The 25060-nt window shown below is 46.7% G+C and overlaps 1 protein-coding gene across 1 annotated transcript in view; it reads right to left on the reverse strand.

Moving 5' to 3' along the window:
* The window catches only part of LOC138513902 (glutathione S-transferase P 1-like), a 151150-nt gene that overhangs the window by 22405 nt on the left and 103685 nt on the right, over nt 1-25060 (reverse strand). The window contains exon 5 of the mRNA XM_069629042.1: nt 11408-11511. Coding sequence (XP_069485143.1) covers nt 11408-11511 — 104 coding nt within the window. The remainder of the gene's footprint in view (nt 1-11407; nt 11512-25060) is intronic.

A 25060-nucleotide genomic window follows, 5' to 3' on the forward strand; every position in this document is an offset into this window, starting at 1 on the left:
TTTGTTGAGCATCAGCCAAGTCAACAGTCTTCTGTCTAGCAGAAGAGCTCGATGGAGATTGTAAATCCGCCAAGGCTGGGTTTAATGCGTTTTGGGTCTGTAAGAAGGCCGAGTTAAACGAGATTTCAAGCAGATTAATTTGATTGTCACTTTTCTCATTTAAGTTGTTAACCATCGTCGAGTTTCTCACCTCCGACACTGTTCCTATAGGCACTGAACTGGTTCCTTCGGTAACCAGATCAATCACTTCTGTTTGAGGAGTTTCCGGTGGCGTGTTAACTTTGGCAATAAGGTTGTTAGCTTGAGTCGTCTGTGTTTGAGAGTCGGACATCCTTGTCCCTTTTGCGGATTTTCCTGTGGTTATAAGGTTTGAGCTCACTACTTTATTGCCTAAGTCTTTCTGCTGTCCATCAGGATTCCTCACTTCACATTTGTGCATTCCATATGATTTGTGAAACAGGGATAACGCTTCTTTGGCTACTTCTGCAAATAGTTTTTTATCAATCGTGTCATTCTGTTTATCCTCCCTCAGTGCTTGCATACCCAAAACTATTTGTTTGTTCACTTCATTTTGTTTATGACCATCCATCCCTTGGTTTGTCTCTAGGTGAACCAGTTTTGAGTTCATCAATGCTAATAGTGTTGTGACGTCCTTCAAATTATCATTCAGTGTTTCATATAATTTAGTAAATGGAGTGAGAGAAATTGCCATTGCAGAGGTTAATGCTGTTAGTAAATCGTTCGTGGGCACATGGACACACGGGGCAGTGTGTTTACTTTGCATTAACTGTTGTGTCTCATGTGTATTTTGTCTGGCCCTTGCACCCCCTCTCCTTATTTTAGGGAATGGACGTTCACCAATTGAAGAGTCTGTTGAGTCAGACTCTCTTGATGAATCATCACTGCGGGAGGTCAAACTTCTGCTTATCGACATCTTTTTGCGTTGAGGTGAATCAAAATGATGATAAGTAGGTATCCTTTTTTGGGAATCAGCCACAAGTTCCCCCTGTGAGTGAACTGAACTGCCAGGGGATACATTCACTCTTGCTTTATGTCTTTTATAATTTGCAGAACCCCAAATATCTTGGTTGGTGTCTGTAACTTGTGCACAGGGTCTTTTCTGAGCATTTTTCTGAGTCAAAGCAGTTGTTGGCATAGAAACTACCGATTGATCAAAGGCTCTAGATTTATTCAGGGATATCAAGTTTTGTAACACAGCTGAAACCACTTCAAGTGAGTTTCTTTTATCAGTGGTCACGGAAGAGGATGACATTTCCGTCTCATGCTGTGTGAATCGCATCTGTCCTGTTTTATTTGGTTGAGAACAAGTTTTTAACGTATCTGGGCTGGGCGCCTTGTGGCTCTCGCTTACAACACAATTGGTATCAGATATAATGTCATGCAACTTATCATGTAAATTGTGTTTTGTGGCGGTTTGCGCCAGAGTCGGTGAAACACAAAGTACACTCAGCCCTGGGACTGCATCACTCTCCAGCGTCCGAATAGGAAAGGCACTGTAAGGCTCGACGCGAGGGGACACACCGGCGCCCCTGCCCACATCCAGAGCGGCCACCTGAAGCCGTGCGACCCCATCTCCACTCGCCGCGTTGTCTTGCGCGGCCTCCGGGCACTCCCCCCGCTCGCGCACGTCATCACCCGTTGCCGCGTCCAACACATCCCGTGCAGGCGCGACGTCCTCCACCGTCGCGTCGTCTCTCGCTGTGGCCGTGTCAGCGTCCTCCACCACAGCTACAAGTCCGCTGGGTCCGCACGCGGCGCCGACACCCGGCAGGCCACCATCCCCACCACACGCCAAGGCAGTCCCCCCAACGCACCCCGCAACGGGTGCGCCGGGAATGATTGCCCCGGTCGCCTCCATCCGCTGTGTCGGACATGGTGTCGCAGCGACCTGAGAGGTAGATTTCAATTGTGTATGATTGGGAACAAGGAAGCGTTTCTTTACCGCTTCACACTCCTCTTCCTTTTCTAGGGGATCAAACACATCTTCCAAAAGTTCTATCATAGAGCGATCTATAAGCTGTGTTTTGTCACTTGTTGAACCACATGAAAAATATTCGCTTTGTTGTTTAGTCTTTGCATGCGTAACGTCAACATTCGCCACCCTTTTCACTTGGGCTCTTGTCCTCGAGATTGAATGTTGACCAGAGGACCTTGGGATGAGTGGGTCCATTTTTCTGCAAGGGGGCAGAGGGGTGATCTAATATGGCGCCTCACGCCGCTCGCCAAACAGCAAACAGCAGTGTCCTCAGCCCTTTGCACTCAGGGCTTAGCGCCGCAAGGGTGGAAGAGGCGGCCTCAAGTACCCAATCGCCTGGGTCAGGTGACACCAGCAGGCAGGCAGTTAAAGGTACGGCACACGCACCTCTCCTTCTTCCTTTCCTTCTCCTTCTCCTTCCTTCCTTCCTTCCTTCTGCTTCAGGCAATGTAAACGCTCGCCACAGCAAACAGCAGTGTCCTCAGCCCTTTGCACTCAGGGCTTATCTTCATTAACAAAATTGATATGATCAGAGGACTAACCAATGCCACAAAACCAGATTACTGCTATCTTCTCCCTCCTCTCTGCTAAGGATCTCTCAGATACAGTTGCTTCCCTTAAATCTACTCCTTGATATTGTAAATGCCTCCCTCCGTGAAGGTGCATTTCCAGACATGTTGAAGACAGGTCTCAACCAATCTCTTCTAAAAAAACGAATTTGATCCACAGTACCTAGTCAACTACATACCCATCACAAACCTCCTGTTCATCAGGAACCTTATCAGGAAAGTAGTTGTGGCCCAACTATTTGCCAACATTGATCAGCTTGGCCTTCTCTCGATTACCAGTCTGGCTTCTGTCTGAAATGCAGCAATGAAACTGCAACTATCCAAGTAGTAGATTATGATCTACGACTCACAGACACAGGGGACTTGTGGCTCCTAATCCTCTTAGAAGTTGACCACCTAACACTCCTCTCCCTCCTCACTGACAGGTGGACTCCTCCAGAAACGTCCTAAAATGGTTTGCATCCTACCTATCCGACAGGCACCAGGCTGTATGAATGGGATTATTTACATCCAACTGACTCCCAGGTAGCTGTCGGCTCCCCAAGGTTCCATCATCTCCCCAATTGTCTTTAATATATACATTGAACCCTTGGGAAATCTCCTAAATTACCTCAAAGTAGCCATCCATCAGTACGCTGATGACACTCAGCTGTACCTTAAGGTCAGTGGACCCCAGGACATTACTCTCCACTGCAAATGTCAGGCTAAAATCCAAACATGGATGCAAAATGTCTGCCTCAAGCAGAACCCCACCAAGACCTCCTTGTCTGAGTGACCTTCACTGGCTCCCAATCCCTGCTAGATCATATTCAAAATTGCATGTATCTTCTATAAAACAGTTTCAAACGGAACTCCAACATACCTGGTGGCTAAACTCCACCCACCTCTGGAGGCTCTCCTCCCTAGGCCATAAGGGAAGACTGACAAACAGCCCTTCTCGGGACAGGATGATAGCGCAGGGGCAATGTGCTTGTCTTGGAAACAAGACAATGCAGAGCAACACAGGTTTGGGTCCCGGTCCCACACTCAGAGACTGGTCTGCGGTACTAAGTGCATTATAAAAGATTAATGAATTAATTCTCCTGCTGCACCTCCACCATCTGGAACACAATCGAGGCAGAGACTCAAAGTGCTTCATCATCCTCCAGTTCTGCAAAACACTAACAGCATGACTTTTTCAACAATACCTGACAGGATTTATAAACATCACTTCCTCCCTCCAACATCTAATACTGCACTATGGTAATAAAACGCTAAGCCCAATGCCGGGCCTCTCCTATTGCAATGCACTCTGCTGCTCTTTAGCTAGGTTTATGCTATAAGCAATAAAATATACTGGAAAGAACGCAAAAAAGTCAGACAATGGGCACAACAATGTTTACACCGAAATGTAAATATTTGATCTTGGTGGGGTTTGACAGGCTTTTATCGGTTAAAACCTAAATCTGGAAAGCTTAAAGCTACAGGAATCATCTCATTCCTTGCATGGTTCCTTCATTCAGTCTCGCTCAGAGAGGGGCGAGTATAACGCTTCCTGTGTTTGAGAGGAGAGAGTGTAACTCTGCTCATGTTCTGAGAGAGTAGCGTGCAAACCTCTGTCGGGATTTTATTTCCGGGATCTAGAGTAGAGGTTAGGTGCTGTTCCCAAAATACCCAAACCTGACGCCGTTAGATGTCCTTTGCCTGCCTGTTGGGAGAAGTGTTGAGCAATGTAGGCCAAACTCTAAGGGGTGAGTTGGTGTTACTGAGGTACAGGGTGCAGTACGACTTTATCACATTGAATGAAAGTGTGTCCGGGCAGTGGTGCAAATGATATGCTTAACTTCCTCTAATTAACATATCTTGTTAATGTCTAGGTAAGTATAATGAGCCTCATTACGAGTAAGGCGGTAATTCTGCGATAAATCCACCAGAAACAAATTATCGTTATCACCACTTGGTTCGGTGGCATTTCGACCTGATTACAAGTGTGGTGGTGTAATCCCCCATTTATTTTGGGTCCTTTGGACCCAATGGGGCTTTTTTTGTGGACTTTCAGCAGCAGAATTACCGCTTTTGCCGATTTGTTGGCGTTGAGATTTACCTCCAGGGTGTTGCTGGAGGTAAATCCTCCACTCAAAGCCAAAACTCATAATTTGGCATAGTGGTAAAATTGGCAGCAACTCATTTACAGCCCATTTTACTACTTTTTCACCCAACTCGTAATGAGGCCCATCTGAAAACCCAACTATCTTGGTAGCAGAGGTCGAAAAAGCACAGTTGGGTCACTGCACGCAGAGTGGTGCACCTGAGACTCGAACATGTTCATAAACAATAGGGAGCAGTCTCCCCGGGTCCACACATAAATTCATATCTAACTGTATTCATTGGCTGGCTTGGTTTCCTAGGTTTTAGCCACACACTGGGTCACTGGCCCAGCAGAAGACGGCCCTGATGCTGAGCTATCTTGTGAGGGGCACAGTTCTTTCTCAGCTATTGCAGAATTCAAGACTGCTCTGGACCTTGCAGATCCCTTCGTTACAGCCCCCTGTGATGAAGCGCATACCAAAGCCGCAGATTTAAGGAAAGAGGCTGGGCGTGGCCTAGAAGCAGCATGGCGATGTGGATGATATCTCACATTAGGGATTCTTAGGTGGCTATCCAGCCAGAGCGGCTAACGTTTAGACTCATTTCGGTTAGAGATGGTCGTGGCCCTGATCTTGGGGTTACAGTGGCTGTTGTAGGTGCCAGCGTGGAGTCAACTGAAGATTCCTGAGAGCAGCAGAGCAGATGAAAAAATACTGGCGGGTTGCCCAACAGTGCGGGCATCTGCTAAGACGTTCCAGTAGCAGTAGGCGCAGTATCGATGGCTCCCAGTGAGAAGGCTGCGCAACTCTGGAATTCCTTGCCGCCATCCCTTCGAGCGTATCAATCATATTTGAATTTTAGACATAACTGCATCAACTGGCTAAAGACAACTGATCACTAAGGCCTGTCATCCTTACCACATTGTAAATGCCCTCAACATTGTTGCTACTAAGATACTTGCATCGTGTTTTTTGTGTACCTTTATTCTCTGTATATGATAACCTGTAACTGCTACCTCATTACTTTTTCTATATGTCATGTGTGACCTATTGTTCTAACCCAAGCTGTGAGACTTGTTGTAATCACCGCGCCCTGATACCCCCGGGTCTGGTGCGCAATACAAATAAATAAACAAATAAACAAGGAAGAGGTAGGTCCACACTCTGGAGTAGTTCAGGCATCATGGCGAGGTGACTCGTGCCGCAATGCTCTTGTGTTGCAGGCAGGTTTGGGGCACCAGGCGTGTGACCTCACAGTGTTAACCCTGGCCTGACTTTACAGATGCAGCACTCTCCCTAGGTCAGCTTTGGGGTATCTTGTTTCTTACTCACAGATTAGAAACGTCTGCAAGGAGCGGTCGACTGCACGGATCGCAGAGCAACGAGAGACCCAACAGGGAATAATATATGCACTCAGAAACAAGAAAAGGGAAGAAAGTGTTTGATAACACAGAAGATGGACTGCCAAAGGGTGCAGTATCTTCATAAATAAACAGAACCCCAGGACAGTAAAAGACACTCACCGGAGCAAGGACCGCAGAAAAGTGTTCATTTACTAGTCACCACAGAAGACTAAGCAACAATTTATCAATGGATTATTGAGATGAAAATGTCACTGTTGCTATACTAAGGAATGAAATGTCTAATTTCTGAATCAGACTGAGTACGCTAAAACAATGTATCAAGTACCTTGACAAAGCCCAAGAAGGGCCGAAACACACGGACCTGCCTCCTAGTGGAGTAATGATGACACGACTTCAATATATACAAATGAAATGTCTTTAACTGATGTGTAAACATTGTAATATTTGGATTAAATCAGTTTATATACTACTCACCATACCGTGAGCACTAATTCATTATTCCAAAAATTGAAGTGCAGGATTAACGTAGAAGATTAATGCGCAAGCGCCTACATAGAAAAACCTTACCATTCCCATGGACTGCGGAGCAGGGGAGATCACAAATGTTGAACCTTGCTGAGGCGAGGCGTGGGAATGAACATCTCATTCTGGCACTCTAGTGTGGAGCTCCTGTATGTTTAGCTTTCACTGCCTGGTCCCCCAACCTCTAAGTCCTGAACAGAGGCATCACCAGAGATGACAATACCGCATGCGTAGGGATTGACATAAATATCTGATTGGCAGGAGTTAAAAGCAGGACGTGGGGATCAGGCATTGCCATTAACCTGGGGAATGGCGAGGTAGTGCAGAGTATGCTGCAGCTCCAATTCCCACATGAGATGCAAAGTATATTCTTTTTGTTCATTATACATGACACATTTGGTTTTAAATGTTATCTAGATGTGTCCTAATGCTGCTCATAATAACAAGCGCCTAGAAGCTGTTGGTATTAAGCTCACCAGGCTCTTGTAGGCTATAAGTATGAGAATGGCTCCCAACAATGTCATTCCCTTGTGTGGCCTTGAAGCACCCTACGTCCTTCAATGTCTCCTTCCCAGTCTAGATGCGTGGGCTGCACTTAGTGTTTGTGATGCTGAGTGTACGCCGTGCAATACTTCCGGGGTGTGTTGGCCAGGCCCGCTCCCCCCGGCATGTAAAATCAAGGACCTTGTCCAACAACCTATGACAGACTGGGCTACACAAGTGTCGGATGGCGGAGAACCATGGCGCTATTAGCGCCATGGTTCATGCCGGTAAAATACCTGCACCGGCTTTGGCGGAAAGGGGAATTACCACCCCATTCCAAGGTTGGCGGGGCGGTAATTCCCACCTTCCACCATTGCCCTTCCATTCCCATTTTTGCCCCATAGGGCTCAATGGGAATGGGGAAGGCGCTAATTACGGTACCGCAAATTGCGGTACCGTAATTAGCTCCCTGGGTCCCTTTGCGGGTTGGTTTTTAACGCCTGCAAAAAGCAGGCGTTAAATCCCCCAACCCGCAAAGGGACCTCGTAGTAAGGCGGTAAGGATTTACCGGTACCGGTATTTTACCGGTACCGGTAAATCCTTACCGCCATACGTGTAATGAGGCCCTATATATAGTTATGACTACTGTCTGCATCAGAAAGTGAGGTCTGTAGTTGTCAGGTGCAGTAATGTTCACGTTTTGAATTCTGTCTCTGACTCAACCCTGAGAGAAAGTTCGGGAAGAAGCCTGCAAAGTTTCACTTTGAAAGCCCTCAGCTGATGTATTGGCTGCCAGAATGTTTGTATGGCTGCATCCTATCATTGGGCCCTGCGTCCCCACCACTCGCCAAACCTGCCACAAATCCTGATAAATGAGGAGTGCCTGCTTTAGTTACTTGTAGAAGCAGGGGACACGCCCCGCAGCATGGAAAATGAGGTCAAGCTTGGCCATGAGGAAGCCTTGCCTGAAACGACACACTTTCAAGACCCGCCTCGTGGCAATGATCTGCTCTGCCACTGTCTGTAATGAGCGTCCTACTATTAGACTGAGACCAGGTCCGGCGTTCACTTCCCATGAAGCAGCAGGGCCAGCTGAGTCGCGAGCGCCAGAGGCACCTGGGCTCAGGGTGCCCTGAGGTGAGAGCATCAGGAATCGAAGCCACCAGCAACTGATAGTCTCAGCCTACCGCTGCTAATGACCCTGAAGAAAAAAGAACCTGCAACAAGCAGTCATGTTAAACCTCGAGGAGCACTTCGTCTTCTACACAAGCAGACATTTCTGGAGTCCGCCTGCACCTTCCGCCTCCAGAGCATTTCCTCAGTTTGATCAGAAAGGTTGTGACTGCTCCCAACCTCTGTACCTTTTCTCTAGTGGCCTCAAAGTGGTCCCCAGATCATCAGACAGCTGCTACACTACCACCAGCACTGGATCTGTATCACTGATCCCCTGCCGCTGAACTCCGACCTCCAACAGACCCAAGCACTGACTGGCTATGGTCATGAATTGCTTGAGACACTCAACCGCAGCGTGCCATCCACTTGCTCACCTCTAGCCCTGTCTTGAGAAGAGACACCACCCATCTAGCCTCTTACTGATAAACCACAGACATCACCTGTGTACTGTCACAAGGAGCAAGCCTTTCCTCTAGAAACTCCTCACGGAATGAAGTCTCACATGCTACACCTATGCAGACTAAATTCAAAATGTCTTCCACAACTGACGTCACCAGATGCCTCACCCAAGCAGAGTCATTGATTACCAAGAAAAGACTAAACCATAACCCCAACAAAACAAAGCTCAGCTGATGCCCACACTACATCAACAAAGACAAATCAATTATTTAGCCCTGTCAGTTCTGGGCTATGTGAACAGCATTGATGTGGTCATCCTGGAACACCCACTGAAGGCACTACAGAGAATGAAACACACCGGCAAGTTAGGAGCTACAACTGGACACATGACGGTAAATCACACTAACACCCCACGGTCCTACACTAGATGTCCACAGACCTATCACTCAGGCTAAGAATGGAATTCAAAGCACGCTGCATCTCCCACCATGCCTCACATGGCAGGGAGCCAGAATTCATTCAACTCAACAAGACTGCGAAGGTCCAGCAATTCTGTGTTCCTGACAGCAAATCAGTTGAAAAGTAAATGGGAACAGGTTCTAGGGGGCCCTTTAAAAAAAATGTTAATTGCATGCACATGACCGCCAAAATTAGCACCTGCATGCTCTTGGGTCTCCTGCATGTGGAGTGTAAAAGGAAAGAATATATCCAGGCAAAATCCCCTTTACTATTTCCTTGCACTCGCTGCCTTGTAAAAAAGTGAATGCTACCTGCAAATTACGCTGTGGATTCCTATGGAATCTGCCTGCTTTTAGAAGGTGCTAAATGAGGCGCATTCCATGGGAATGCATGAAAATCCCCTGCAGGCTTAAAACATAGTAAGTAAGATCTCAACTCCGCTTTGTGCCCCTTTTCTTTCTTCAAAGGATTTGGAAATGGGACAACGCAGGAAAGCATGACGCTGCCATGCCGTCATTTGCCAAAATCCATTTTGGAGATTAAAAGGATATATCCAACCATAAGCACAGAAACATCTGCACCTGGTCTCAGTTCGCTATTGGAAACAACACACCTCCAGGTGAGGCTAATTTTCACGCAAGACCCAAGCATGCAATGAACAGGTCACCGACAGGAGGATGACCACGCTAGCGGACAGCTGACATGATTTGACAGGAGGATGACCACGCTAGTGGACAGCTGACATGATTTGACAAGAGGATGACCAAGCTACCGGACAGCTGACATGATTTGACAGGAGGATGACCAAGCTACCGGACAGCTGACATGATTTGACAGGAGGATGACCAAGCTACCGGACAGCTGACATGATTTGACAGGAGGATGACCAAGCTACCGGACAGCTGACATGATTTGACAGGAGGATGACCACGCTAGCGGACAGCTGACATGATTTGACAGGAGGATGACCAAGCTACCGGACAGCTGACATGATTTGACAGGAGGATGACCACGCTAGCGGACAGCTGACATGATTTGACAGGAGGATGACCACGCTAGCGGACAGCTGACATGATTTGGCCACAACTTTAAAAAACAAATGTGGCACATATAGGACACAAAGCAAGATCCATCTGTGGGAGGATCCGCAGGCCAGCGATCACTTGATCTTCTGAGAGCGCCCCATCTTAACCAATCGTGGCCGCGGCTTTACGCTGCTTGACAGATTATCTTTTGATCGTTTGCAATTTGGTCGACTAATTGGGGCCAACCCTAATTTGCCATTTTTTGTGTTGAAGGCCACCTAGTCGCCCACTCTTGACACAGAGCCCAATTCCCGCCCATCTGCATTCATTAAAACAGGAGAAGCCGGAGCATTGCCCGGCTCCCTATACCACTACCGAAGTCACGCGCTTGCTGTTCTCGAAGTGCCAAGAAGCCCTGGAAATGGAAGAAGGGGCGCAATATAAAACCCAACAGCATAGCATAACACCTCCTGGACCGTGATAGATAATAACGTTATGGAGCACTTACACCAACCACACTTAAAACTCAGTTGCCTATCAGAGTTTGATAAAAGGTCACCCTATTACCCCCTTTGTAATGTGTTGAGCAAGAAAGTGCAGTAGGGCGGCTGACCCCTTCCTTCCGCCAGGGTTTAAATGTGACTGAAAACCCAGCAGCGGCGGACACACCGTGTAGCGGGCTACCTTACTCTCCCAGGGATTTCTTTTAGTTAAAAAAATAAAAGATTTTATTGCATTTTTGAAAAAAACAAAACAGTGACAGTACAATGACACATATAAATCCGTCATAAACACAATGGAAGACACTCCCACAACCCCCCCTCCGTATTATGATGGCATGCCCTCGCCACAACGTCCCGCCCCTGCCCTCCATTCATGTCAATCTGCAACATATATGTCTCCTAGGGATTTCTACATGCTTGTAGGTGTGCATTCGAAGGTGCCCACCTGGATAAGCCATTTGCACACTTTGTGCGCCTTTTCCTCACAGTCAGTGTACCTTCACATTTGCGCAAGTTAACATGACATTTTCGAAACTGAGCACTTTGTTCATTGAAAGCCTAGACGGTGACCACCATTAATCCTGTCAGAAATAAGGACCGCGCCTTTGGGCGAAGCAGACCCATCTGATTTCAGGAGGCGAAAGCTGCCGCGGTGCCTTGGTGACGTTCCTCGTGCTTGCCAATATTGGCAACACCCAAGAGGGGCTTTCAGAAAAAAAGAAGACTGGGTGCCCCAGGGTTCTATCTTGTGTCCTGGTCAAGGGCCCCTCGCTGCACTGTTACATTAATTTGGCAAGCAGAACCCTCTCGACAACCATTGCTAGAGGTAAGTGGCTTTCACTACTTACATACTCCAGGTAGATGAGCCTCAGGTATTTCTCCCGGAGATCATCCAGTCCAATACTAGTCATATCGATGAGTCCAGCCTCCTTATCATTTTTGCCGTACAGACCTGTAGAGAGGAGAGGGTCATCAGGCAACAGCAAGTCCGCAATAGGTACTGTCATAAAAACTGATCGGTGCTAATTAATTTATCACAAATTCACCTGTGTGTCGGCCCATGAACAAAAACTCAATGGGGAACCAGAGATTCTGCAGACAGAGAGCTGTTGCCCCCAAGCCCGGGAGAGGGGGGCAGGTCTAGGGTTGGACTGGGGCATAAATAGGGCTTGGGGCATCATTGAAAAAGTGACCCACAGGCACAAATGGCAATTCCTTCATTTTGTGACAGACTGCCTGAAACATAACCAAGAGAGAGTTGAGCATTATTCTGCAAATTGTGCATTATAAAAAATGTTTGCTCAGTAACTGCTCAAAACTACTAGCTGCATAATGAAATAACTCCTCAAACTGGCCAACTTAGGCTAAAAACTGGCCTCCAAGCCTGGTTGGATTCCCTGGATGGACATAGTGTGGCGAGGCATGAGATAAAAAGTCAGCCACTGGGGGTCTCTGTGGATGGAGCCTGCACAAGGAACTCTGGAACTGGGGGTTAGACCCTGAAAATTTAACTGAATGGATGGAGATAGTGCCAGATGTCCTGAGAGTGTCTAGGTGTGCAAATGTCACACCACAGCCTCAGACTGGGATCAGGTCATGATAGTTCCCAGGAAAGGAGAAACCACATCAGGCTGGCAGTGCAGAGCTGTGGCAGAGCCTGGGGCAGCGTCATGTGTGTGTGTTAGGAGGAGCTTTGTCTTTCTGACCAGCTACATCCAGTTAACCTGCATACAACCAATTTCCTTATTTTCCCATTGTACTCTCTCCTTCTTTAATATACGTTCCTTCAGTGCAAACATTGTAGGCAGGGGAAGATGAGGTTTCATTTCTCCACGTTCACTTCTTTGTTCCTGATGCCCTTATATTGCCTGATTAGTATATGTATTTTATGTTATCCTGTGTATTTTTGTTATGTTGTGTTTTTTGTTAGCGCACTGAGGCCTACGGGTGTGTTGCGCTTTATAAGAAATAAATCAAATCAAATCAAAAGGGTATTCACAAAGCGCGAGGACTGATTTACCCAGAATAAAATGCACGGAGTACGTACTCACTTTTTATGGGCACTTGCTCAGTTTTGATTGGAGGTAAGTACGGTGGCAATGACAATCCAGTACCACTTACATACATGGCAGATTTGAAGCATGTACAAATAAAACTGCACGCAAAATCAAGATAAGTGACACATAAGCGCATGTTCATCTTACTCGCTAGCCGGAGACACCAACACATAACAAGTACATCTGCAGCCACAGTGCAAGTGAAACACACCCAACAATACACCAGACGAAGAAATGAGTTCAGAAAAACGCGCTTCACTGCCACATAAGTGCTGTACTACACAAACAGCCTTGCTTTCTCAGTGCCACCCATGGGCTACAGCACATGCCCATTTCTCTTCTTGAGGTTTCCTTGGCAGAGGGATGTGCCTTAGCGACTTTGCTGTGTGTGTGTGTGTGTGCACTGACCGTTTGCTGTGCCAAATCTGATGCCACACTACCATGACTGGAAGGGCGCTGCCATCCTATGCCATGGTTTCCATGTGTTGGGCCCTCTGTAGGCTCGCTCAGCACCTACGCAAGTATCCTGTCACTCATCGTGTAGCCCCGTTACCCCGTGAAACCCCGTAGTCGTTCTCAAAGGATGGATCGCATGTTTGTTGATTGGGTCCTTTTAGCTCCCTCGTGGACTCCCATCTCCTATTGCCAGGCCGGGTCGTCTGGGTGATGTCGTGTTTTGCAGTGTCTTCTCGTGGATACGCTCCCAGGAGGTTCCTGCGTGCAAGGTTACCATACCTGGGCCAGCTGCAAGCGGTGGTGGAGTGATGTTTCATCAGTGGCAGCTGGAGCCGGGGATGATGGTGACACTGGCCTTGTGACGTCAGCATCAGCTGAACGCAATTGATCACCAGCTTCTGACTCCTTTCAGGATGGACAGGTGCACTCAAGGATCTTCATCCAGTGCAATGGGCGTGGTTCGTACTGCACCTGTGGGTGATAAATGCGGTTCCATGTTGTTTCATCCCCAGTTTCAGTTTTTTGTCCATTCGTTTTTTGCTAAAACTTTTTTACTGAAAAAACTCATTGAAAAACATGTTTTTTATATTGGGGGGGTTCCCCTCCCCTATTATTTACTCTCTATTCCCCACCCCTTGCCCCTTATATCCCCTTAGCCCCTAAGCCCCCCCCCACTCCTCCTATATTTTTCGATGAGTTTTTCGTTTAAAACATTACGGCAAAGTACTCATCAGAAAATATCCTGGGGATGAAACAATGTCGTACCGATACATGCATGGCAGGTGGGAAGTATGGAGTATAAGTTCACACACACATCTATCTGTATGTACACATATTGGGCCAAGAGTTGAAATGCAAGTTTCATTCCTGGTGGATGGCATTGCTATCCACATGAAGCATGCATTACCTACTCAAATCCACGACAGCTGCCGCCTAACCACTGATGCCACCGTCCCATCCCCACCATCCGTCTTTCTGTTGCAATGCTCTCTGCATAGCATACCGTCCCACACACATGTTAGTGCCATAGTTGTCTCTGCTGTATCCACTTCTCCCCTCTTTCTGTTGCAATGCTCTCTGCATAGCATACCGCCCCACACACATGTTAGTGCCACAGTTGTCTCTGCTGTATCCACTTCTCCCCTCTTTCTGTTGCAATGCTCTCTGCATAGCATACCGTCCCACACACATGTTAGTGCCACAGTTGTCTCTGCTGTATCCACTTCTCCCCTCTTTCTGTTGCAATGCTCTCTGCATAGAATACCGTCCCACACACATGTTAGTGCCACAGTTGTCTCTGCTGTATCCACTTCTTCCCTCTTTCTGTTGCAATGCTCTGTGCATAGCATACCGTCCCACACACGTTAATGCCACAGTTGTCTCTGCTGTATCCACTTCTCCCCTCTTTCTCTTGCAATGCTCTCTGCATAGAATACAGTCCCACACACGTGTTAATGCCACAGTTGTCTCTGCTGTATCCACTTCTCCCCTCTTTCTGTTGCAATGCTCTCTGCATAGCATACCGTCCCACACACGTGTTAATGCCACAGTTGTCTCTGCTGTATCCACTTCTCCCCTCTTTCTCTTGCAATGCTCTCTGCATAGAATACAGTCCCACACACGTGTTAATGCCACAGTTGTCTCTGCTGTATCCACTTCTCCCCTCTTTCTGTTGCAATGCTCTCTGCATAGCATACCGTCCCACACACGTGTTAATGCTACAGTTGTCTCTGCTGTATCCACCTCTCCCCTCATTCTGTTGCAATGCTCTCTGCATAGCATACCGTCCCACACACGTGTTAATGCTACAGTTGTCTCTGCTGTATCCACTTCTCCCCTCGTTCTGTTTCAATGCTCTCTGCATAGCATACCGTCCCACACACGTTAGTGCCACAGTTGTCTCTGCTGTATCCACTTCTCCCCTCTTTCTGTTGCAATGCTCTCTGCATAGAATACCGTCCCACACACGTTAGTGCCACAGTTGTCTCTGCTGTATCCACTTCTCCCCTCTTTCTGTTGCAATGCTATCTGCATAGCATACCGTCCCACACACATGTTAATGCCACAGTTGTCTCTGCTGTATCCACTCCTCCCCCCACGTTCGGTTGCAATGCTCTCTGCATAGCATACCGTCCCACACACATGTTAGTGCTGCAGTTGTCTCTGCTGTATCCACTTCTCCCCTCGTTCTGTTGCAATGCTCTCTGCATAGCATACCGTCCCACACACATGTTAATCCTACAGTTGTCTCTGCTGTATCCACTTCTCCCCTCCTTCTGTTGCAATGCTCTCTGCATAGAATACCGCCCCACACATGTTAATGTTGCAGTTGTCTCTGCTGTATCCACTTCTCCCCTCGTTCTGTTGCAATGCTCTCTGCATAGCATACCGTCCCACACACATGTTAATCCTACAGTTGTCTCTGCTGTATCCACTTCTCCCCTCGTTCTGTTGCAATGCTCTCTGCATAGCAAACGGTCCCACACACATGCTAATGCTACAGTTGTCTCTGCTGTATCTACTTCTCCCCTCCTTCTGTTGCAATGCTCTCTGCATAGAATACCGCCCCACACATGTTAATGTTACAGTTGTCTCTGCTGTATCCACTTCTCCATTACTCAGATTGTAGAATCAGGCCCTTGCGCTGGAACACCCTCTGCTGTGGGAACCAATGGAGGAGCTTTGCTTGGCTTCCTCCAGTGCCCACTGCATTTGCTCTCTCATGGCCTACTTACTCCTTGCTGCGCCATTTGCAGTTTGACCACATTTTGTTTATGTAGTTGGGTGTGCGCCGGTAGACACCAAGGGCATTGATCCTCCATGTGATTTAACTTCAGGAGACATTCTTTGCGGTGTGTGATTTGTCCTGTCCCTGAGTCTCTAGTGCACATCTTCAAGTTCTTCCCTGAAGGACAAGAAGGACTTCAATGTCAGCTTCTATAAAGGTATATTTTTCTGTGCTCTCTATGCATCTTTCATGACTGCATCCTGCAGTACATCTACCTACTCACCACCCTGGAAGTAGGCAATGCAACCAAAGGCCCACCTGAGATGGATGGAGATGCAGATCTTACTCAAACATCTATAATCAGACCGACTCAGGAAGTTTGGCAAAATCATGGCTGTTTTATTAACAGTTATCTAAAACAGGGAGTACAACGGACATCAACGGATGTTTGCCCAAGTCTCTCTCAAGAGTTCTCAAACATTTCATAAAAAAGCACAACTTTATTCTAAAAATTCATCATAACTGACGTTATACTACGTGGCAAAATAAGAAAACATATGAGGGGATGTGATAGGCTTAAAGGGAACATATAAGTATACTTTCTGTAGGGACGAGGATCGTGTTTGGGTCTCTAAGGTCAGGTGGACAACTAAGCCCACCCCAAGTGCAAGTCATCTTCCGTGTCAGACTAATACACAATGTTCTATTGGCTTCTCAAACTATAGGGTTCCTTGCTACATGGCCCTCTACAATTGGTTGTCACGTTTGTACACTTCTGGAATATGCCTCCCCGCCCAATTGAATGCCAGCAAGACGGAGATCCTCCTCATCGGCACACCTGCACCATCCTTTCCCCTCACTCTCTGGCCAGACTCCCTTGGCCCTCCTCCTAGCCACACCTGCGAGGCTAAGAACCTCAGGGTAATCTTTGACTCCATTCTTTCCTTCTCCCCCCACATCTCTGAGGTCTCTAAAAAGTCAAATTTCCGACTGCACCTCCTCAGAGGTACTCTGCCTTTCCTCTCCTTCCCCCAGAAGCTCATGGTATCTCAAGCTCTGGTTCTCTCTAGCTTGGACTGTTGCAACAGCCTCTATCTAAATCTACCTGCCTCTACTCTCCGCCCTCTGCAACTAATCCAGAACAGGACTGCGAGACTTGTCCTTGGCCTCAAGCCCTGGGATCGTATCTCTCCAGCTCTGAAATCTCTCCACTGGCTCCCAGTGGATGCAAGGATTAAATTCAAAACCCTCTGCATTATCCACAAGGCTTTCTGGGGCATGGGTCCAAAATACCTTCAGCTATCCCTCCGCAAATACCTCCCCTCTCGAGCTCTTCGCTCCTCTACCTCCAACTCACTCAGGGTCAGTCGTTTTTCTAAGAAACGAGCTGGGGGTAGATCACTGTCTTCGGCTGGGGCCTCCCTCTGGAACAGGCTCCCTGCCACTCTAAAACTTGAGGAGAACAATCTCCGGATCCGGAAGCACCTCAAGACCTTCCTCTTTTCTTCTGCCTTCGCTCCCCCTCTCCCCTGCTGATCTGTTCTCTCTTGGCACCGTGCACCTGCCCACCCTCTGTCTTTTGGGCCCAGCTACATGCTCATCCTGCCACCCTCCCGCACTGCCTCCGGGCCACCCCTTGCACTGGGGTCTGTATCTGTACCCATACAGCCCCCCCTTTTCTTCCTGCACTTATCAGACCTACCCTGTCTCCTGCCTTAAACCAAGCACTTGCATATTGCTGACTGCATTACCACTGTTTCTTGCCTTTATTATTTATTTATTGTTATTTATCTGTTTCTCCTCTGTTTCGCACTTTCCACCTCTCCCCCCTTCCATGCACTTTTCCCCTCCCTCCTCTCCCATGCACTTGCGACTTCTCAATGTCACTGGGCCTAGTAAGATCGCTGTTTTTGTTCTCCCCTGTTCCCCTCCCCTGCCTTGTCGCGCTCTGAAACACTTGTGTACGAGAGCGATAGAAATAAAATATCAATCAATCAATTAGCCCAACATTCATCATCACTCCTGCGGTCTGCCATTCAATTACTGCGTTTGAACTCGGCCTTGCGAAGGCTCACTGTGCCTGAGAATAAAAGGGACTGAAGGCATGGTCTTATCTTCTGGTCTCGGTGTAGCTCGCCCCAAAGTCTATTTTCATTTGACAATGTGACACGTTTTGAGCGACTAGAGACCACGTTTTCAGCTCCTTTGTTGCATTTAATATTATTAAATGAAGAAAACCTGCCATTTCTTGTGTTTTTCCATTACACCTCAAACAGGAGCTCAGCGCGCTTCTCACGTTCATTGTATCTTCTCGAGTAGATAACCAGGCTCTTGGTGGCCCCGATTCTTGACACTGGGCCAGGCAAGCCTTCTCGAATCTTCCTTCACCTTCACCTTGTTTTATTCTGCTGTGCCACACTTGCAGCCCTTTCATTCACAGGTTCCAAGTTTGCTAAAATGCGTCGTGGAACATCCAAATTCTATACATTCCTATGTATATATATATATATATGGCAGCACCACCTACAGTCTATTCACTATGTAGCCAGCATCATGATTACTTTGTCTACTTGCGTTACTCCACCTGTACATTTGTAAAATGGCTTTGCATTTTCTTCAGTGCTTCTCTGCACGTGCAATCTTCATTTCGCTCCCGAAATGTTTCTAAAAACTCTATATTCCTTCTTCATTGGAATCTCTTCTATGTGCGTCATTTCTACTTCTTGTGATGTCACGAGTCTCCTCTTTCATTCATCTTCACACTTCTTCCGGAACTTCCTTCAGAAGATAGTCATTTCTCTGCGGATACATATAGGGGTTTCTCAATGGATACCTTGTTTCAAGGACTCTTCGTGATGTAGGTGCCATTACTGGCTTTGCGCATGTCGCAATTTCTGGCTGCCAACATATAGGCAGAATGGGGGCAGGACATCCGGTAGAGGTACTTGGCTCCTCATCTATAGTCCTGTCAGCTAGAAGGCTTGTTGTCATCACTTGTCTGACCTTAGTATGCGGTAGGGATCAATTACCAGATCAAGAAGTAAATGCAAATTAAACCAAGTTTCTTTATTTAGGCAATGTAACTCAGGGTGGCCAAAACAACAAAATTAACACTGTAACAAAAAAACAAATAAGCTTTTTCATAACCCAGGAAAATGTGAATCTGGGTGTAAAGGGGTTCTTGCTTGCCTTTTTACCTGTAGTCTAGAGCTGAGCGTGATCATTTCCTGCATGATTCTCCTCTGTGCTTCTCGGGCTTGGGCCTCCTCATCCCTAGATTCTTAGTTTTGGGTGAAAGGGGTTCCTGAACCCTTCATCTGTGGTCTTCCTTCACTCTTTTCATTTCGGTCTAATCTCTAGGTTTGAACAGGTTCCCACACTCTTTTCCAAAGATCTTCTTGCAGTCCCTACTCCTTGGCACTTCTTGGAGTCTGTAACTTGGCTGATAAGACCACATGATATTTCCTCCCTTGTATTGTATAATGGGGTGATGTTAGGAGGGCCTCGGTCACATCTCTCTGTTAGGTTCCTCTCTGTTCCGTTCCTGACTCCTGCCCCCTCACCACCCCACTTCCCAGGCTCTAATCCTCACTGCTATGCCATTCCCTCGATCCATTTCCTTTAGTGGACTTGACACCTGCAGATCAGGGTATCAAACCTTCTAACTGACGTGGGCCAAACACTCCCTCTCAAACCCTATCTGAAAAGCAAGGTTCTTCATCTCCTTCTACTGATATACTTCACCCACTTCCTGGTGCTCTCACCACCTCTTCGTCTAAATGCTCTCCTTCCGCTGCCTCCAAGAATATCTCCACCTCTTCCTGCTGTTCCTCTGCCACCTTCTCCAAGTCCCTTTGAAATTTCCTTAAGTTCCTCTACTAGCTCCTCCTGACTTATCACCCCTTCCCCCTGTATGTAGGTGCATAGTTGGTTTCGAGTAGCAACACAGGAGGCTGCCGCATGGATTTGACGCAGATCAAAATTGTCGATATGACATAGACGTGAATCACGCAACCGGCTTGAGCTTTATACTTACAAAGGAATGGAAAGTGCACAAGCGATACGCAAGGTTACAAATACACCCGAGATCGTGTGTATGATGGCGTTATTGGGAAATAGCGACACGTGCCCAAGGAACGATACTCCTGATAACAAGGAGATCGTTTTTTTATCAAATGAAAGACGTTTTCATGTCGTCTACATTACCAAAGGAGACTGTTGGTTCAAGTTTCTTCGTAATCCATCATTGCCCCAAAGAAGTCCCTCTAATGACATGTGATCAAAGTAATGGGACGAAACATGTTTGCCTGATGTGGGTTAACTTCATATGACTTATCTATTTGTTATTTATCACCATCTCAGACTTGGCAGCTGAGAAAGTTTAGGAATTTAAATCATTTTATACATAAGGATATATGAAATGCTCTGTTTGGTGGCGGTAATGTTAATTATGGACCCTTTGGGTGATGTTTAAACATTTTTTTTTAAAAATTGATACTTTAGATATGGTGTTTGAATAAAGATTTGTATTTTTTTAAACCATATAAAGTGTGGTGTCTGCTATCTACTCCTACAGGATAATTGGAAAAGGACAGGGCCTCATTACACGGATGGCGGAGAACCATGGCGCTATTAGCGCCATGGTTCATGCCGGTAAAATACCGGCACCGCCTTGGCAGAAAGGGGAATTACCGCCCCATTCCAAGGTTGTCGGGGCAGTAATTCCCCCTTCCACCATTGCCCTTCCCCATTCCCATTTTTGGCCCATAGGGCTCAATGGGAATGGGGAAGGTGCTAATTACGGTACCGCAAATTGCGGTACCGTAATTAGCTCCCTGGGTCCCTTTACGGGTTGGATTTTAATGCCTGCAAAAAGCAGGCGTTAAATCCCCCAACCCGCAAAGGGACCTCGTAGTAAGGCGGTAAGGATTTACCGGTACCGGTAAATCCTTACCGCCATCCGTGTAATGAGGCATGTGTTTCATGTATTGATTATACTAGGGGTGACCTTTTCTGTAATGTCCCTAGTGTCTCGCTTTGTACGTATGAGTTGTGTGTGTTTATGGTCCACATATGCCTCTACTAGGGCCGGTCATTTAGTCGGGGTCCGCTCCGGTGAAAGTGAATGTTAGGGATGCTGTTTTTTATAGTCCAAGCATACCATTCCTGTGACTCTCTGCCACTGGTCCCCATGTGCTTGGCTTCTAGTTTTGGGGTTGGATGAAGCCATTGAAAGGAGGATCCCCCTTTTCGCCTGGAGCCGAGGTCCATGGCGCATGATCATATTTGGCAGAGGTAAGCATAGGGAAGTCATGTTTGTCTTTCCCGCGCATTGCCAGTCTGAGGGCTGGTGGTTCACTGAATGTCTGCAAAGGCCTCACGGACCGCGTTCCTCTGGAAAGTGCAACTTCTCATGTAGGCCAGCGCGGACTCATGTACCATCACCCCGCAGCCTTTAGAGTGCCTTTAATGCTTGTTTGGGCTAGGGCTTCCTGTGTCTGCAAACAATGATTTGCTACATGCGTTCCAGAACTCTCCAGATTCGGTTCTATTGAAGGGACAGTGCCATCAAATGCCTTCGCGCCCCGAATGTGCAAAAGGCTCTAGCTGGGGGCCAGGGGACCCTAAATATGATTGTCTCGGACCATTTGGAGCAGTCGCATTGAACCTATAATTCCTCTTAAAGAAACGAACCCCAATGTCCTCCTGACAAAAATGTGCATTTTGTTTCTGGGGTGCATTTGAATCCTGCTGGTATTCAGGGGTCTCATGTTGGCCCTGCGCTGGGGCGCGTGGTGTAGACTGCTCACTGTCAATCCTCCTTTTTTGCTGTTTGAGCAAGATAAAATAATGTCTCATCCTCTCAAGGACTGGGGACACCGGCCATAGCCCCAGTGCCTTGGAGATTTTGTAATCTCCCATGCACTGCCCCGCCAATGTCCTTTCAGCTGTGGGGTGAGCTATATAATTTGAAGAATGTCACCTACATTGGACTCAATCGCCTGAACAAAGAGCAGCATGGATATAAATAGACTTCACCCCATTCAGTTTCATTGATATCTATGGGATCCCTCAGAGCTGGACAATACACACCGCTCGATTTTCATTGGCTTCCATGGCCTCCCCCAGATGAACACAATGCATCCCTCCTCTCCCTGTCCATGGTTGCAATAGACACACGCACTCACACACAACTCACTGCAGGCATTTTGGGGACTGTACACTTCGGGAGGTATAAACTTTTTTTGCTCAATTGGCATACATTTATTTATGTACTGGCCGGGTTGGCAACGGATCCGGCTCCGTCATCCCGGCTGTCATTCCCTTTCTGCCATGTCCTGGATGGAGGCCAACTTCTTCTCGTGGGGGCTTTAGCTAGAAGGACTTCCCAGTTCCACCTCCAGTAGCATAGGAGGCATGACAATGTCGAAACACCAGGCTTTGACCCTGTCCATTGATGTCGTTCCATCTCTTCTTCATGTCAACTTCAGTGTTCAGTTTCTGCCTTATGCCAACAGCCCTGCCCCGTATGTCGTCCCAAATGGTTGTCCATCAGTGGACAGATGTTTTCTTCTGCAGGGGACCATAAAGGCAGTGACCGTCTTTTCCCGCCTCTTCTGCCACTAATCTCAGCTCTGTCCACCTCTGGGCCCTCATTAATATGCATAAGGAAAAATGTGCATACATTTAGAATCATTGTATGTGGACAACCCTGGTCTAAGAATTTGACCTTTCTCTGGTGCTCATCAGGTCCCTTGGCCTTGCCGGTGTCTCCTGGAATGTTCGCAACACATTTCAGGGATGGATGGCTGCCAGAAGTGTGTGACTGGCAATGGATTGCCTTCTAGTAATGACCGCCACTCAGCTTCCTTTTTCAATGACATAATTTCTGCCACACATAACAGTGTTAGCGGTAGGATATGGTGTTAACGAAGTGTTTGTCATGACTATGAAATCAATGTTAGCACTGGAGGTTTTTTCATATGGTGATGACGTCAAATGTAGGCAGAGCAGCCCATGTTACACCCAGTGGTAATGGTACTTCTGTTTGGCAGAATTAGAACCACTAACAGTGCCCAATTTGTAATGTAAAGACAGATAAGGGTATTATCCCTCCCCAAACCATCATTTCACATTTATTTTAATTCTTTAAGAGCTCGGACGTTTCACCTACAGTCTGTGATACTCACAATCTTAGAGGTTATGTTTCACAGATTGCACATTTTGAGCCATGTTATCAAATAGCTTAGAAGATAAACATTTATGGAAGAGGAGAATCGCCTCCGTACAAGAGTATGAAGGCAACAGATCAGGACTCCGGGAAAACAGTAAAGTGTGTATATAACTAGTCACCCGATTCAAAAACTAGGGCTCCTGGTTGGGAGCCTATTCTACCCAGGAGGGTTACTAGGAAACAAAAATTACAATTGAATAGGTCCGAGAAAAAGTGCTCACAGAATACTCCTGTTTTTTGTCAACCTCTGCATAAAGAAAGTATCACTTATTCATACTCTGTGTAGAATCAATCTTATTCTTTATCTAAAGTTGTACAGTTCAACATAAAATGGACACTCAAGAGAAAACATCAAAAACGGTATTTGACCGGAAATACAGAAAATATTTACAGCACATGAAACCAAACGTTTTTTGGCACAACAACCACTTTGTGTGTGTAGGACAAACTCAACCTCAGGTATCGTTTGCCATGAAGTTCACATAAAACTAGCAAACACATAAACAGTTCGACATTTGTAACATCACATATAAATTTCAAGGACACAAATAGTTTTCTCTGTGTTTAAGCAGCGTGAATACACTGCAGTTGGGGGTAATGCGTCTACACCACAGTGTTTCAGCCATTTCTAGGTGGGCTTGATGTGCCACATCTGGTATACGGCCTTCATCAGGACGGGGGTCTGTACAGTATGATGTCCGTGCTGCAGGGGAAAGGGAGACTGTTGTCAGGGGAGTATTCGAGCACCAGTTATTTAAAAAGAATGAATCATGCACTGTGTAGTTTCGAAAACACACACAACTTACCTATGCGTATATTAATTCCACAGGTTCTGTTGTTAGGAGATACACTAGCCACATGTGCTGATCTCTATATGATCCTGTTGTCAGAAAACAGAAAAACCGGAGTTTCTGATTAATGTTAGTGTCCCCTTAGAAGTGGTTCAATGAAACCCGACCAAAGCGGGCACTCTATACATGAAAGAAATCTTACCTCTCAAGGGAGGTGAAAAATCACTCTAATGTCAGCCTGTTCGCTTTTATTCTCTTAATTTGTTTTCTCAAGTGGCCCCGTGGGATAAACCTAGAGAGAGCGAGGGCATCCGATTACTATTAATGGCGAGAGAAAACTCACAGTTTTGAACGTGTACGCAGAGCGTGATGTGCAGCATTACCTGTCTGTCTGCAGGGCCTGCACGCCGTCTACAGCTGGAGCATGCGAGTGGCCTCAGAACACTGAGTCATTGAAGGGTTTGCGGAGGCCTGGCTGAGAAGGCGTTAGTAACGCTGTTGCTAGGTCTCCGTGGCCTTTTATATGGCGGCCATCTTAGGGGGGGATCTTGAACCACCGATCGCCAAACGAGCGGAAATATCTGCACGATTGCGACTCGAAACAAAAAATAAAAATATTTACGTTATCACCCATAACTAAGGGGATATAGATGGGTGAATTAGAACCAAATGTTTATGTCTGGTTGCTATGGCAACCGATCGTATATGGTGATGCGTGTAGGATCAGGCAAAAATGCTGATTTAGGATCTACAGAAGTAGTCAAGGATCCAGAAAAAGGCATGCAGCCCCAACTTTCAGTGCTGGGGGCGAGAGGGACCTCGACCACCAGGATAATTGTGAGTGTGACTAAATAAACGTGCCTGACTCGGGCACATGGTCATCTTTTGTAAAGTGTTGCACGTCACTTTGGATATATGGTTCCATCTCGAGGCAAAACAGAAATGTATGTAAGATATACACATGGCTTGATACAAGTATACATCTTGTGTCAACATTGTGTCCTGTGCGCATCAGGAATGCATATGAGCTATATACATGGCTTGATACAACTATGTATGTTTAGTCAACATTGTACATTTGGCAGTATTTAAGACAGCACTCTATACAATTGTGTTGTAAAACAGATCACACAAGATTGTTAAAAAAATTGATAGTACATCGTGTAACTCTTTCTTGTAGCTCCCACATTGTACAATTGTTTGAGGTGGTTTGGATCTTTATAGTAAGATAGACA

This window comes from Ambystoma mexicanum, chromosome 12 (genome assembly GCF_040938575.1).
Source record: "Ambystoma mexicanum isolate Mex_15411 chromosome 12, UKY_AmexF1_1, whole genome shotgun sequence".
NCBI classification, from domain to species: domain Eukaryota; kingdom Metazoa; phylum Chordata; class Amphibia; order Caudata; family Ambystomatidae; genus Ambystoma; species Ambystoma mexicanum.